General features: G+C 39.0%; 1 protein-coding gene across 3 annotated transcripts in view; it reads right to left on the bottom strand.

Annotated features, from left to right (window-relative positions):
- Positions 1-17,949, bottom strand: part of IQCE (IQ motif containing E) — a 122,600-nt gene that overhangs the window by 69,933 nt on the left and 34,718 nt on the right. For all 3 annotated transcript variants that reach the window (XM_053702622.1, XM_053702621.1, XM_053702623.1), the window contains exon 9: positions 7,393-7,443. In XM_053702622.1, the coding sequence (XP_053558597.1) occupies positions 7,393-7,443 (51 nt within the window). The remainder of the gene's footprint in view (positions 1-7,392; positions 7,444-17,949) is intronic.

The following is a 17,949-nucleotide window of genomic DNA, read 5'->3' as shown; positions in this document are numbered from 1 at the left end:
AATAAATTACCTAAATTAAATACAATTAACTAAATTAAATACAAATACCTAAATTACAAAAAAACAAACACTAAATTACACAAAATAAAAAAACAAATTACAAGATATTTAAACTAATTACACCTAATCTAATAGCCCTATCAAAATAAAAAGCCCCCCCCCCACAAAAAAAAAAAACCCTAGCTTAAACTAAACTACTAATAGCCCTTAAAAGGGCCTTTTGCAGGGCATTGCCCCAAATAAATCAGCTCTTTTACCTGTAAAAAAAATACAAACAACCCCCAACAGTAAAACCCACTACCCACCCAATAAACCCCCAAATAAAACCCAAACTAAAAAAAACTAAGCTCCCCATTGCCCTGAAAAGGGCATTTGGATGGGCATTGCCCTTAAAAGGGCATTTAGCTCTATTGCTGCCCAAACCCTAATCTAAAACTAAAACCCACCCAATAAACCCTTAATAAAACCTAACACTAACCCCCAAAGATCCACTTACAGTTTTGAAGACCGGACGTCCATCGGCAACGAAGCCGGGAGAAGTCCTCAATGAAGCGGCAAGAAGTCCTCAATGAAGCCGGGAGAAGTCTTCATCCAAGCCGGGAGAAGTGGTCCTCCAGACGGGCAGAAGTCGTCATCCAGACGGCATCTTCTATCTTCATCCATCCGGCGCGGAGCGGGTCCATTTAAGACATCCGACGCGGAGCATCCTCTTCTTACGACTCCCGACGAATGAAGGTTCCTTTAAGTGACGTCATCCAAGATGGCGTCCCTTAGATTCCGATTGGCTGATAGAATTCTATCAGGCAATCGGAATTAAGGTTGAAAAAATCCTATTGGCTGATGCAATCAGTCCTATTGGAGCCAATAGGATTGAGCTGAGCCAATAGGATTGAGCTTGCATTCTATTGGCTGATTGGAATGGAGCCTGAAAAGCCAAACCCCGGGGGTGCACCCTCCGTTTGTGGCTCTTCCCGGACTTAGTTTTGGAATGTATGTCTATATATATATATATATATATATATATATATCAGGCAAGAAATCCCCAAAGGCGGGAAGGATTGAGACCGAAGCTACATCCAAGGTCAGTTCAAAACCAGTTTATTGGCAGAGTGCAGGTACAAAAGGTGAAGCCAGAGCAAAAACACCTGACGCGTTTCGCGCATGCGCTTCATCAGAGGTGATGTGTTCAAGGTGTGAATGGGCTTATATACAGCAAAGTAGCCAATCCAGGTATCTTCAGGTAAATGGGTCAACAGTTACACCTGTAGTATGTGATAAGATTGTTTGCTGTAAACAAGGCATCCACTCAATCTTTCTCTTATAGATAAATATATATGTGTAAATAATTAAATTCTAACACTTCATATGTGGAAGTCTATAAGTGTGTATAAACATATATCGTGATATATTCCATAACAATTTTTTATATAAGCAATAGAAAAAATACAATTCATAAATGCAACAATAACTAATAACTAATAATCTTAAGGATCTAAACATAAATAAATAGATGATACTAATAAGTGAGGATAGGACACAAAGTACTAGTTATGAACCTTGGAAGTAATAATAAAAATATAAATGTAGATATAAACTTTGTTTCCAGAATAGTAAATAAATAAAGATTAGATAGCTAATTATAGATCCAATCTTAACCTTGTAGCTATCTCTTATAGGAAAGGAAAATAAAATAAAAAAAAATTGAAAACATATTCTCTAAGCAAGGAGACACAATAAACATTTTTTATGTATCATGTTATAAAAAAGTATATATTTAAACATTAAATAATATTATTAACCCTAAGAAATAAATGAATAAAATATGTATATAAGGTTAATAGAAAAGAAAGAAAAGAAAAAGATCTAATTTTAAATGAGGGAATTTCACTATAGTAATAAGTAATTTTACTATATCAATTTTCAAATACATTTTGATTTTTAATTTTAAATTCTTAGTTAGAATAGACTAGGGAACTAATGAGTTATATTTATTTATTTATTCATATTCATTAGTTAGGGAACAGTCAAAAACTAGCTTTTGTAGTAACTCACTTTTTTAGCAGACTTTTTTTAACAAATCAATAAAGTGATTATGTAAGAATTAGATAACAGGATAGCATGGGGCCTATTCAACAAATAAATCAACATCCATCCTCTTGTTGATGCCCTCTGGTGCTCTTGTATGTAATTTTACAATCCAAAAGACTTCTTTTTTCCTTAGGCTTTTTTCCCTATCTCCTCCTCTGGGATGTTTTTTAATCAGGTCAATGCCTATGAATGAGAAATATCTAGAACCTATACCATGGAGTCTGAAGTGTTTAGCTACAGGTGTTCTAGGCTCTTTTTCATCCAAAGAGCGCAGATGCTCACGGATCCTATCTTTCAGTGGGCGAGTAGTTATGCACACATATTGGCAGGAGCCAAATAGGCAATTAACCAAGTAAACTACATATTGAGAATTACAATCAATCCTGTCCCTAATCTGAAATGTTTGGTTCGTCACATGTGAGGAAAACGTGTCTGTCACAGTTATGCTTGTACACCCTTTACATGGTACATGGCCACATTTAAAGCATCCTGATTTTAGACTTAGCCAATTGGAGCCTACTGTTACTTTTTCAGTGAATTGCTTACTAGTTATTTCTCTTATGGTAGGGGCTTTTCGCGCTATGCACTTGATTCCAGATGTTAAGATGTCTTTTAAAGCTTCATCACCTTTTAAAATGGCTAGATTATTCTTGACTATACTACAAATCTGATTATATTGTTTACTAAATTGTGTAACAAACAAGAGATTTTGACTAGGCATCACAGCCCTGTTAGATCTCTTGTTCCTCTCCAGATTATTCCTTCCTTGTAGTAAGTCCTGTCTATCTAGAGTTGCTATTTGTTTTTCTGTTTGTAGTAATAGATTTCTTTGATATCCCCTATCTGTCAGTCTATTTGTCAATTCTATAGCCTGGGAACAATATTCTGTTAGTTCTGTACAGTTTCTCCTAAGGCGCAAGTATTGGGCCTTCGGTATGCCTCTCTTAAGGTGGTCGAGATGGCAAGAATCAGCTCTCAGTATTGTATTTATGGCCAGGGGTTTACGATAAGTACATGTGGAAATTTTATTGTCTGATACCTTTAGGTTCAGGTCCAAAAAGTCAATAGTATAATTATGTGTCTGTGCTGTAAATGTCAAATTATATTCATTTTCGTTCAGATATTCTGTTAATTTATCTACATTACAACTATCCCTAGTCTCCCAGATAACAATAATGTCGTCTATAAAACGACCATAAAGTATGATATTGTTTTTATATGGAAATGAATCTGAGAAGATCATATTAAGTTCTAACCACCCCCTATAAATATTGGCAAAGGCTGGGGCAAATTTTGCCCCCATCGCCGTGCCTCGTCTTTGTAGGTAATAAGTACCCTGAAAGATGAAAAAATTATGTTTCAAAAGGAACTCAGTTACCTGAACAATGAATGTTATAAATTCATGACTGTAATCTGAGTATCTATGTAGCATAAAATCAATGGCTTTTAATCCTTTTGAATGGGGGATATTCGAATATAGAGCAGTCACGTCAATAGTAGTCCATACATAGGAATCATTCCACGTAAGATCTGTAATTTGTGTAAGCAAATGTGTACTGTCTTTAATATATCCAGGGAGAGCCACCATGATTGGTTGAAGGATGTGGTCGAGCCAGCCACACAATCTTTCGCACAAAGACCCATTGCTGGCAACAATGGGTCGTCCAGGGGGATTCTTAAGTCCCTTATGTATTTTGGGTGCAATACGGAAGTATGGGGTGGTCGGCTCTTCCACATATAAATATTCTGTTAATTCTCTAGTCATGAAATTATGTTCTATTGAATGGTCCAACAAATGGCTAAGTTTATTTTTGAAGGAGGTGGTGGGATTGAATGTTAGTTTAGTATATAACATACAATCACTCAATTGATTCTCAACTTCACTTATGTAATCTTTTTTATTTAAAACCACCACCGCCCCTCCCTTGTCAGCCTGGACTATGACTAGATCTTTATTTTTTTGAAGTCTGATTAGTGCTTGTCTCTGCCGTCGAGTAAGGTTGTCCCTAGGTATATTAAAAGGGTTATTCTCAGTGTTTCTGAATAAGTCAGTAAGTTCCTTTTCTACTACTCTCTGGTATATATCTAATAGGTGATGTCTAGCATGAATTGGGTAAAAGTGAGATGTGTTTTTAAATTTAAAAGATGTGCAATTGTCAACCAAGGTGTCAGGGGTTCTAATACAGTGGTTCTCAACCAAAGTGACCTCAAGGCCCGGTAAATTTTAGCTAGACATGTCTAGGGCCCGGTAGAGAGAGTGTGTGTATGTGTGTATATATATATATTTATATATATAAAGGGAGCAGCAGGGGCGGGCTGATCAGCCAGGCAAATAGGACCTGGGCCGAGGTACCAGCAAGTAGGGGGGCCCACAAATGGCATCTCCACAGATCCTGGTGCATTCCTTAAGCTGGAGTTTTCAGTTGCCCTATCAGTAACTAAGCAAAAAAAAAAGTGTGGGTTTAGTGGGGGCCCTGGCGGGGGTCTGTCGCTGTGAGGGCCATGGAGTGTGGGGTCTGGCCCTGGAGGTTGGGTGCCCTTTCTCTGGACCTTAATGTTGTGGGTCCTGGCTCTGGAGGTTGAGGGGCCTGTTGGGGGCAGGGCAGGGAGGCTACCATGTTCATTTGCATAAAATGTAATTCATTTTGGTCAGTGTGAGACAGTGTTCCTGGGGCCTTGATTGGTCTCAGTCTGCCCCTGGTATGCAGTGGGGTAAGAGTGTGCAGTGGGGGCATGACAGGTCGGGGCCCACCATCAGGGCTATCACGGCCCGGCTGTTGAGAAACCAGGTTCTAATAGATTCCTGCTGTAAAGAAGTTAAATTAGTGAGATCTAGCAAATCAGTATACCTAAGTCCTACAGTATCATATTTGGTAGGTATATGAGTTGTTAGAGGTAAGTGATCCATTGGATTGTCTTTGAAATGTCTTTTAAGACAATCTTGCGAACAAATCTATTAATGTCTATAAGTGTGTTCACAAAATCAAAATTATGTGATGGTGCATATGACAAGCCTTTATTTAACAAATTAGTTTCTGTGCTAGACAAAATATAATCAGAGAGGTTAATAACCGCTACTTCTTTACATTTTTTCTGACTCTGCTGGGGTAACGAAAAGTAGACTCAGGTTGATCATTAACAACTTTATCTGATGGTCTTATTGGGGTGCTAGTTTGGGCCGGTGGTTTAACCAAAGTTTTTAACATTTTTCTATTAGGATTTGAATCTAAACTGGTCTTTTCTAGTATAGGGAGATATTGTGACTGTTCTCCTTCTGATGATTGGGCACTGGTGTCTTGACCATCAGTGTCTATACTTGAAAAAGTGACATGTTTGCTTTTATGTGACTTATTTTTGTTACCTTTTTTATTTTTATTTTTGTTCTTATTATCCTTACTAGATGACCAATTTGATCTAGCCGGTTTATGTTGTTGCCAAGAGTATACTATATTCAATTCATAATCTTTAACATCTCTCTGGTATTTTTGTACCTTTCTTTCAGATAGAACTGTGTCAAGATTATCAATTGTCTCAATTAGTTGTTTCGTGTAGTCAATATATTTCTGAGTGGATTCAAAGGGTTTAAGTGTCTCAATAACATTATTAATTTCAACTAAGATCTGTTCCCTTTCTACTTTTTTGTGGTTTAATAACTGTTTCATCAATATTATAGAGCAGTTGGTTAAATTCTCATTCCATTCTTCCATAAATATTGGATTACTGAGCGCAAAGGAGGGGTATTTTTTCATTCTTAATCCCCTAGGTATTTTGCGTTCAGATATATAGAGTTCTAGGAACTCTATATCCCACCACAAATTAGTCTCCTTAAACCTCAATAGTTCTAATTTAGAAAATGCATTTGTAGTGTCATCCTCATTTTCCAGAACCAATGCCTGGTTATCACCTTTAAGTGCATTCTCCATAATGCGTTTTCTTTTTATATATACACACAGTGGATTTTTAAGGGTGCTTCCTTAGGACCTTATTAGCCTTTATGTATCAGCCCCCCCCCCCCAAACAAAAAAAAAAATCCTTAAAAAGGGACAGTACACTCTAAAAATGTTTTTCCCCTAATGTGTTTTTAAGGACTTGTTATACCAGCTTCAGCGTATAAAACATATAGGAAATTGATTGTTTGTTTTTTTTGTTTATGAAATAGCTGGGGAGTTCTCTCTTTGAAACCACAACCCATTAAAATGGACTGAACTTGTAGGAAGATCAGACCTCTTTATCTTATCACTTTAACACACAGAAATGCTTCCTTATCTAATCTCTGTCTGTATACCAGAATTTAGAGAGACCAATTAAAAAATGTACATATGAGTCATTTTCCCCATTGGTAGTCAAATTTATTCTTCTAGATCTTGTTTACATGGCCAATTGAAATTTTAAGTATAGGAAGCAGATCCATCAGGGAAAATTACTTATTTTCAAATGACATAATAAAGGACATGGAGTTATTTGTAAACAATTTAACACTCTCTAGCAGGTAAAATGGATCATTGGGAAGACATTGAAGGAGTTACAAATTTTACAGTACACTGTTTCTTTAATATTATTGTTTTATTTGAATAATTAAAAGTTAAGTTAAAGGAACATTCCAGTCAATATTGAAATGCAGATAGATGAATTACATCTTTGGACAGAAACATTTTTACAATATACATACCATTTTATTGTTAACATTTTTGTCTGCATGTACATGTGAAGAATAGCTAGATATTCTCAGTGCACCAGCATTTTACATACTATAGCTACAAAAACAGCCAGTGGGGCTTGTATATCATGTCAGAAATTATGCAAATGGAGTCATTACCAGATGACACAAGCAGCCTAGGCTCTCTGAGCAAGTGCTGTATTTAGCCCTTTGATGACAGGGTTTATTTGTCTACATCGGAACAACATTCTGATGTAAACAAATTGAAATTCTGCGATCGTGCAAGCAATTGTGAGATTTCAATGATGGAATCGGTTCAGGAGGGGCGTCCCTATGACGCTAGGCACGCCCTCCAGACCACAATCGCATCCTGGAAGTGCTGTTGGCTTCAGGACAAAGCCTGGCGCAGTTAGGACGGAATAGAACGCCATAACAATGATAAAAGGTTTAATGCTGGCATACAAAGCATATTTATATACACTCCTGAAACAGATATAGCTTTTACAACAAACATTTTTGTAAAAACATGACATTGCTTATTTTCAAAACTGAAATGCACCAGTGTGCATCCTAATTTTGTTTGGAATGTTGCTTTAAGAAATACAGATGTGAAATTTCATATCTGCAAAAATGGACTCAGCACTTACCAAACTGCTATCACTTCTTTTTTCCACAAAGCTTCTTGCAAATTCTGAGCTCTAAAACAAACACAAGAATGGAAAAAAATTATATTGGGACCTTCTGATCTCTAGTTTCCATTCTTTAGATTTGAATTAGTCTATTATTAATAACAAGATAAGCCTTATTATTTGGTCCCAAAATATTTTTTACATCTGAGTACAAATTGCTATTATAAATAGAAAACATAGTTTATGCTTACCTGATAAATGTATTTCTCTTGTAGTGTATCCAGTCCACGGATCATCCATTACTTGTGGGATATTCTCATTCCCAACAGGAAGTTGCAAGAGGACACCCACAGCAGAGCTGTAATATAGCTCCTCCCCTAACTGTCATAGCCAGTCATTCGACCGAAAACAAGCCGAGAAAGGAGGAACCATAGAGTGTAGTGGTTACTGTAGTTTAAATTTAAAAATTACCTGCCTTAAAATGACAGGGCGGGCCGTGGACTGGATACACTACAAGAGAAATAAATTTATCAGGTAAGCATAAATTATGTTTTCTCTTGTTAAGTGTATCCAGTCCACGGATCATCCATTACTTGTGGGATACCAATACCAAAGCTAAAGTACACGGATGAAGGGAGGGACAAGGCAGGAACTTAAATGGAAGGAACCACTGCCTGTAAAACCTTTCTCCCAAATATAGCCTCTGAAGAAGCAAAAGTATCAAATTTGAAACATTTTGAAAAAGTATGAAGCGAAGACCAAGTCGCCGCCTTGCAAATCTGTTCAACAGAAGCCTCATTTTTAAAGGCCCAAGTGGAAGCCACAGCTCTAGTGGAATGAGCTGTAATCCTTTCAGGAGGCTGCTGTCCAGCAGTCTAATAGGCTAAGCGGATTAAGCTTCTTAGCCAAAAAGAAAAAGAGGTTGCCAAAGCCTTTTGACCTCTCCTCTGTCCAGAGTAGACAACAAACAAAGCAGATGTTTGACGAAAATCTTTAGTAGCTTGTAAGTAAAACTTTAAAGCACAGACCACGTCCAGATTGTGTAACACAAGGATGGAACCACAATCTCTTGATTGATATTCTTGTTAGATACCACCTTAGGTAAGAACCCAGGTTTGGTACGCAGGACTACCTTATCCGTATGAAAAATCAGATAAGGAGAATCACATTGTAAGGCAGATAGCTCAGAGACTCTACTAGCCGAGGAAATAGCTACCAAAAAAAAAAAAAAAAAAAAAGAACTTTCCAAGATAAAAGTTTATGTATGGAATGAAGAGGTTCAAACGGAACTCCTTGAAGAACCTTAAGAACCAAGTTTAAGCTCCATGGTGGAGCAACAGGTTTAAACACAGGCTTGATTCAAACTAAAGCCTGACAAAATGCCTGAACGTCTGGAACATCTGCCAGAAGCTAGTGCAAAAGAATAGACAGAGCAAAAATCTGTCCCTTTAAGAAACTAGCTGACAATCCTTTTTCCAAACCTTCTTGGAGAAAAGATAAAATCCTAGGAATCCTGACCTTACTCCATGAGTAACCCTTGGATTCACACCAATAAAGATATCTACGCCATACCTTATGGTAAATTTTCCTGGTGACAGGCTTTCGTGCCTGTATTAAGGTATCAATAACTCGGAGAAGCCACGCTTTGATAAAATCAAGCATTCAATCTCCAGGCAGTCAGCCTCAGAGAAATTAGATTTGGATGGTTGAAAGGACCCTGAAGTAGAAGGTCCTGTCTCAGAGGCAGAGACCATGGTGGAAAGGATGACATGTCCACTAGATCTGCATACCAGGTCCTGCGTGGCCACGCAGGTGCTATCAGAATCACCGATGCTCTCTCTTGCTTGATCTTGGCAATCAGTCGAGGGAGCAGAGGAAACGGTGGAAACACATAAGCCAGGTTGAAAGACCAGGGCGCTGCTAGAGTATCTATCAGTGTCGCCTTGGGATCCCTGGACCTGGATCCATAACACGGAAGCTTGGCGTTCTGGCGAGACGCCATGAGATCCAGTTCTGGTTTGCCCCAACGGAGAATCAGTTGTGCAAATACCTCCGGATGGAGTTCCCACTCTCCCGGATGAAAAGTCTGACGACTTAGAAAATCCACCTCCCAGTGCTCTACACCTGGGATATGGATAGCTGATAGGTGGCAAGAGTGAATCTCTGCCCATTGAATTATTTTTGAAACTTCTAACATCTCTAGGGAACTTCTTGTTCCCCCTCGATGGTTGATTGGAAGGAGAGACTCCTCCTGAGTCCACGATCCCTGAGCCTTCAGGGAGTTCCAGACTGCACCCCAACCTAGATGGCTGGCATTTGTTGTTACAATAGTCCAATCTGGCCTGCGAAGGTCATACCTTTGGACAGATGGACCCGAGATAGCCGCCAGGGAAGAGAATCCCTGGTCTCTTGGTCCAGATTCAGTTGAGGGGCCAAATCTGTGTAATCCCCGCTCCACTGACTGAGCCTGCATAGTTGCAGCGGTCTGAGATGTAAGCGTGCAAACGGCACTATGTCCATTGCCGCTACCATTAAGCCGATTACTTCCATACACTGAGCCACCAAAGGGCGCGGAATGGAATGAAGAACCCGACAGGAATTTAGAAGCTTTGATAACCTGGACTCCGTCAAGGTAAATTTTCATTTCTACAGAATCTATCAGAGTCCCTAGAAAGGAAACTCTTGTGAGTGGGGATAGAGAACACTTTTCCTCATTCACTTTCCACCCATGCGACCTCAGAAATGCCAGTACTACGTCCGTATGAGACTTGGCAATTTGGAAGTTTGACGCCTGTATCAGGATGTCGTCTAAATAAGGGGCTACTGCTATGCCCGCGGCCTTAGGACCGCCAAAAGCGACCCTAGAACCTTTGTAAAGATTCTTGGGGCTGTAGCTAATCCAAAGGGAAGAGCTACAACTGGTAATGCCTGTCTTGAAAGGCAAACCTGAGAAACCGATGATGATCTTTGTGTATCGGAAAGTGAAGATAAGCATCCTTTAGATCCACTGTAGTCATATATTGACCCTCCTGGATCAGTGGTAGGATGGTACGAATAGTTTCCATCTTGAACGACGGAACTTTGAGGAATTTGTTTAAGATCTTTAGATCCAAAATCGGTCTGAAGGTTCCCTCTTTTTTGGGAACCACAAACAGATTTGAGTAAAAACCCTGTTCCTGTTCCTCCTTTGGAACTGGATGGATCACTCCCATAACTAGGAGGTCTCGTACACAGTGTAAGAATGCCTCACTCTTTATCTGGTTTGCAGATAATTGTGAAAGGTGAAATCTCCCTTTTGGGGGGGAAGCTTTGAAGTCCAGAAGATATCCCTGGGATATAATTTCCAACGCCCAGGGATCCTGAACATCTCTTGCCCACGCCTGGGCGAAGAGTGAAAGTCTGCCCCCTACTAGATCCGTTACCGGATAGGGGGTCGTTCCTTCATGCTGTCTTAGACGCAGCAGCAGGCTTTTTAACCTGCTTACCTTTTTTCCAGGTCTTGGATTGAGCAAAAGTTCCCTCTTGTTTATTACTAGAGGAAGTTGATGCCGCACCTGCCTTGAAGTTTCGAAAGGCACGAAAATTAGACTGTTTGGCCCTAGATTTGGACCTGTCCTGAGGAAGGGCACAACCTTTTCCACCCGTGATATCAGCAATAATCTCCTTCAAACCAGGCCCGAATAGGGTCTGCCCCTTGAAGGGAATGTTAAGTAGCTTAGATTTTAAAGTCACGTCAGCTGACCATGATTTAAGCCATAGCGCTCTGCGCGCCTGTATAGCAAAACCAGAATTCTTAGCCGTTAGTTTATTCAAATGAACAATGGCATCAGAAATAAAATAATTGGCTAGCTTAAGTGCTCTAAGTTTGCCAAGTATGTCATCCAATGGAGTCTCTACCTGTAAAGCCTCTTCCAGAGACTCAAACCAGTACGCCGCAGCAGCAGTGACAGGGGCAATGCATGCAATGGGCTGTAGGATAAAACCTTGTTGAATAAATATTTTCTTAATGTAACCTTCTAATTTTTTATCCATTGGCTCTAAAAAAGCACAACTGTCCTCGACAGGGATAGTAGTACGCTTTGCTAGAGTAGAAACTGCTCCCTCCACCTTAGGGACTGTCTGCCATAAGTCCCGTGTGGTGGCGTCTATTGGAAAACATTTTTCTAAAAATAGGAGGGGAAGAGAACGGCACACCTGGTCTATCCCATTCCTTATTAATAATTTCTGTAAACCTTTTAGGTATTGGAAAAACATCAGTATACACCGGCACTGCAAAGCATTTATCCAGTCTACAAAATTTCTCTGGCACTGCAATGGTATCACAGTCATTCAGAGCAGCTAAAACCTCCCTAAGTAACACGCGGAGGTGTTCAAGCTTAAATTTAAATGTAGAAATATTAGAATCAGGTATCTTTCCTGAGTCATTAACATCACCCACTGACTGAAGCTCTCCTTCCTCAGCTTCTGCATATTGTGAGGCAGTATCAGACATGGTTCTTAAAGCGTCAGTATGCTCTGCATTTTGTCTCACCCCAGAGCTATCTCGCTAACCTCTAAGTTCAGGTAGTCTGGCTAATACCGCTGACAGTGTATTATCCATGACTGCCGCCATGTCTTGTAAAGTAAACGCTATGGGCGCCCTAGATGTACTTGGCGCCATTTGAGCGTGAGTCCCTTGGGCGGGAGTCAAAGGGTCTGACACGTGGGGAGAGTTAGTCGGCATAACTTTCCCCTCGTCAGATTCCTCTGGTGATAATTTTTTTAAAAACAGAATATGATCTTTATTGCATAAAATGAAATCAGTACATTTGGTACACATTCTAAGAGGGGGTTCCACCATGGCTTTTAAACATAATGAACAAGGAGTTTCTTCTATGTCAGACATGTTTATACAGACTAGCAATGAGACTAGCAAGCTTGGAAAACACTTTAAATCAAGTTAACAAGCAAATATAAAAAACGGTACTGTGCCTTTAAGAGAAACAAATTTTGTCAGAATTTGAAAAACAGTGAAAAAATGCAGTAAATCAAACGAAATTTTTACAGTGTATGTAATAGGCTTGCAGAGCATTGCATCCACTTGCAAATGGATGATTAACCCCTTAGTTCAAAAAGCGAAATAGACTTTTTTTTTTTTTTTTTTTTTAACAGTCACAACCAACTGCCACAGCAAGCTGTGGTCCTACCTTCCCCAATAAACGACTTTGGAAAGCCTTTGAGCCCTTTAGAGATGTCCTATAGCATGCAGGGGACTGCTGAGGGAAGCTGGATGTCACAGTTTGTAATTTTAACTGCACCAACTGTAACTTTTATACTATAACAGTGGAAAGCCTCAGTAACACTGTTTCTAGTCAAAATTTAAGCCAGCCATGTGGAAAAAACTAGGCCCCAATAAAGTTTTTATCACCAATGCATATATAAAAACGATTAAACATGCCAGCAAACGTTTATATTGCAATATCATAAGGGTATTACCCCTGGGAGTAAGCATGATACCAGTCGTTATTAAATCACTGTATTCAGGCTTAACTTACATTAATCCGGTATCAGCAGCATTTTCTAGTGTTTTCCATCTCTAGAAAAAAATATAACTGCACATACCTGATAGCAGAATAAACTGCACGCCATTCTCTCGCTGAAGTTACCTCATCTGTGTAATCCCCACAGACATATGTGAGAATAGCAATGGATCTTAGTTACAACCTGCTAAGATCATAGAAACCTCAGGCAGATTCTTCTTCTATTTACTGCCTGAGATAAAATAGCACAACTCCGGTACTATTTAAAAATAACAAACTTTTGATTGAAGAAAATAAACTAACTATATTTAACCACTCTCTCCTACAACATCCTAGCTTGTTGAGAGTTGCAAGAGAATGACTGGCTATGACAGTTAGGGGAGGAGCTATATTACAGCTCTGCTGTGGGTGTCCTCTTGCAACTTCCTGTTGGGAATGAGAATATCCCACAAGTAATGGATGATCCGTGGACTGGATACACTTAACAAGAGAAACAGCACATTTATTTAAGATTCATTCTGTTATTAATGTAGTATCACACATTTGCATATTTAGATGGCAAACTGTATTTTATGGGGATTCTAAAGCATTATTCCATCAATTGAGAATGTTAGCTTCAGTTCTAATAAAAGTGTAGAAAAGGGTCTTAAAAAATTACAAATGTTCTAAAAATTGAACTTTTCAATTTAAAGAAATTATAATGGTGCAAAATCAAGTTTTTAAGGTGGCACCATGAAAATATTACAGGGTAAATTAGATATTTTAATCTAGGTAATTTGTACAGAGAGTTAAAAGATTTAACACGATATGGAAGTGATGCTGTAGCTTCAATTAATTTCTTCCACTACAAAAAGAAAACCCTTTGATTTGCTAGAACAAAAACGTGTGCATGCATTTTTTTTAGATTGCATTCATTATGGCCAAGAAGGAAGTTGTGTTAGTGCAACTAGTTAGAGGCTGCAGCAACCAGGTTGAGCATCGCTATAGAGTAGGACTTTTGTTGACTCCTTACAGCTGCCCCAAGAAAAAGCTCTTCAGAGCAATACATAACTTGCTTGGTGGCAGCAACTTAAAACAATAAGGGCATGCTATTTTTTTTTTTTTTTTTGCTTGAGCGCTGAGTTTAAAGCAAAAAATGAGCACAGCCAGATTAGCATGCATATTACAAGTTGAAAGTAAAAAGTTAGCGTAAGACTCAGGCGCGCTAACTTCAGGACTTCAGATAACACAACCACACTAACTCCCTCTTCCCATAGACCTCTATGGGCATGCTGAAGAAAGCCTTTTCTATTTATTGCTCGCATACTAACCCAACACTGCACTAGATAAACTGTGCTAAAGCCGAAAGGTGCGTTAGGAATACTTTAAAAATCTTCAGAAGAAGAAAATGTTCTTTTTATTTTTAAATATACATATTTCTATATAAATATATGAATATTTTGTTGTAAAATATATGTCTATACCTAAAATAAATATATATATATATATATATATATATATATATATATATTTATTTAAAAATAAAAAAATAAAAAACAAATTCTAAAGTAAAGAACATAGGAATTGCAATTATTACTATTTAAAAAAACATTAAAACATGTTACAAATTAATAAAAAATTATATAGCATGTTTCAAGGTATTTGACTGGGAGAGGCTCAAAATTGTATATATATATATATATATATATATATATATATATATATATATATATATATATATATATATATATATATATATATATATATGTATAACAGTAGCAGAGATGTGCACTCTCACTTAGTGGCAGCTGCCAGGGTGCTAGTAAAGATCCATATAGAAAGAAAAAACAGACTTGCACTCGCTGGTCTTTTTAGTGAAATAATTTACTGCAAAATTGTGACGTTTCGAGGACAAAATCCCCTTCCTCAGACAATGTGTTTAACAAACAAAAGTGACTTTATACACTGTGTAACTGAAACCCCTCCCCTCAATTAGACAAAAAAAATGCCAAATTGTAACCATGGTGACCACTGAGTCACATTGTACACAACAAGTATTTACCATATAGAATATGTGTTATCGTATAACCATATATAGATAGATGAGCCATCCTGGCTCAACCAAAACAGTGACAGCCCAAGTGCACGTTATGAAAACTGTGATGCAATGAAAACGAGCATGGAAAACAAACAGATCCCTTAGTGAGTGTGCTGAGAGATACCATTCGTTCATTCATACTATCCTATGATACTCATTAGAGCATTAAAGTTGTTAAAGAGAAATGACAAATCGCCAATGTTTTACTCACCCGAGAAGGGACATAACCCACAGACTCAGGAGCCGTTCACTGCCGCATCGGCAAACAACGCCGGGTAGAGAACCCGGAACACAGTATCACGTAGGTCTCTCACGTGGGGGGCAATCGGCCAATCACCAGGATTGTTTACCGTTGCCACAGTGACCAGAAGCTGCAAGTCGCACGTAAACTCTACAGCCCTAAAATAAACACAGAAGTTGAAAATTGACTTGATAGAGTTACGGTAGCACTTGCCCTTAAGTTATAGCAGAGTACAGCACATACAGAGGATCCAACAATCAAAGATGCACAATCAACTGTCAGTACGTATCACCACGGTCAGAAACTCGTTGTGACCTCAATAGTCATTGGATCGAAAATTCTATCAGCCAAACACATCCTCCAACTAGAAGTAGAAAGTCAAAGTAAAGAGTACAGAGTAAACAGTAAAAAGTAAAAAATATATTATGGAGCTGTGATAACACCATTGACCTTATTTGCCATAATGTGCCATAAACCCCATGTATATTACTATTGTAGCCCTAGGTATCACAAAGATGAGGACTAAGACAAGATGCAGCTAACAGAGTTAGAACTATCAAAAATAAGAATCACCCCCAAACGGAAAAGTAGAGAATAGAAATGAAGATTAAAAAACAGGGAGATCAGAAAAACAGATAGTTACATACAACTGTACACCATATATCACAATATCACCCCAACAAAGAGAAGAGAAATAAACATAGATCAAAGCCCACATCACCACTACAGGTGTAAAAAGGAAAATAAAATAAAAAGGAAAAGAAAAAGAAAAATGAGGGACTTAGGTGAGTTTAGCTGGATGGTACGTGGACTCTCCCAAACAAATTTTTCTTGTATTTGTTAGTAGCACAGTCTATGGAAAAACACTTCAGACTGTAGAAATTTTTTTAAAAAATTATAAAAAACAGTGCCAATCAAACATAATGTTCAGTCCCTGTGGATGAAGAGTGTTTAATCGAAAGATCCACTTAGCCTCAATTTGTAGGAGGAGTGTATCCCTGTCACCCCCTCGCCTCAGTGGGGGGACATGGTCTATTAGTGTAAATCTTAGATCCTGGAGGCCATGGCCTTTTTCCACAAAGTGTCTAGCCACTGGCTGGTCACTCGAACCCTTTTTAAGGGCTGTCCTGATTGAAGACCTATGGTTGGCAAACCGAGTTCTGGCATCATCTGTGGTTTTACCCACATAGAAACGCCCACAGCTGCAGTTCAATAAATAAACCACATGTGTAGTGGTACACGTTAATACATGTCTGATCTTGTATCTCTGGTTACGGTGTGGATGGCCAAAGGTGGCCCCTGGGATCATAGAATGGCAGGTCGTGCATCCCAAGCACCTATAACACCCTGGTTTCTTTTTCTGTGACAGCCATGTCTCATGGGTATAGCAGTGAATCGGATCCGTTAGCATCAGGAGATCTTTAAGGTTCTTATTACGTTTGTACCCCACTCTAGGGTGTTGCCAATTGTTGAATGGGAGTGATGGATCACCCTGCACAATGTGCCAATGTTCTCTTAATGACTTTCCCAGAGATCTCGTCAAGGGACTATATACAGTTGTGAATGTCATTCTCTTCTCATCATTGTTCCTAGATGTAGTCAGGGTTTTGTCATCATTCTCAGCTTGTACTCTACTCTGATAGACCAGACGGGGATTGTATCCTCTTTGTGTGAAGCGTTGTTGCATTTCTTCAAGTTGCTGATCTCTTCTAGTCTTATCGCTATTGTTCCTAATCGTCCGGAAGAGTTGGGCTTTCGGGATTGCTTTAAGGAGTGCTGCTGGGTGGTTACTAGTAGCATGCAGAATTGAATTTCTGTCGGTCGGTTTCCTGAATAGTGAAGTCCCCAGTTGACCATTGTCTGTTTTGAAGATATTGAGGTCTAGGAACTCAATATTTGACATATCATGCTTCAGCTTGAATTTAACTGGATTACAAAGAGAGTTCAGCTGTGAAAACCATGTTTCAAGCTCAGAGACTGTGCCACTCCAGACAATAAGCAGGTCGTCAATGTACCTTTTATAGAATAGTACTTCAGGCTTATGGTAGATTCCCATCACCACTGTTTCGTAATGCTCCATAAAGATGTTCGCTAGTGAGGGGGCCACATTTGATCCCATGGCCGTACCAGAAATTTGTTGGTGGTACTTTCCCTCAAACTTAAAGTAGTTTAGCCGCAGACTTAGATCTAGCAGTCTAATTAGGAAGTCCCTCGGAGGGCCCACATACGGATATCTATCCAAAGCATCAGACACTAGTTGCTTCCCTGCCTCATGCGGGATGATAGTGTAAAGACTATTAACGTCAGCCGTTACCAGGATACACGGCTCTTGGAACGTAATAGTTCTTATCTCTTCAATGAGTTGTGTGGAATCCCTAAGGTAAGACCTCATATTTTTCACCAGTGGTTGTAGAAAAACGTCCACAAAAATGGCTAGCCTTGAAGTGATGGAATCACGGGCAGAGACGATAGGCCTACCAGGAGGCCTTTCCAAGTCTTTATGGATCTTGGGGAGTGTGTATAAAATTGGGCACACTGGATGCTTGATCTTCAAGAACCCCACTGTGTCCTCATCAATCCATCCTTCATGAAATCCTTCTTGCACAACCTGGTCAATGAGTATTTGAAATTGCTTAGTAGGATCCATACTTAGTGCTTTGTAGGTGTCAGTGTCACTAAGTTGGTGCTTAATCTCCTCACTGTAGTACTTGTAATTTAGTACCACCACTGCTCCACCC

The sequence above is a fragment of the Bombina bombina genome, chromosome 2, assembly GCF_027579735.1.
Source record: "Bombina bombina isolate aBomBom1 chromosome 2, aBomBom1.pri, whole genome shotgun sequence".
NCBI lineage: Eukaryota > Metazoa > Chordata > Amphibia > Anura > Bombinatoridae > Bombina > Bombina bombina.
This window is presented reverse-complemented; position numbering and strand designations above follow the sequence as displayed.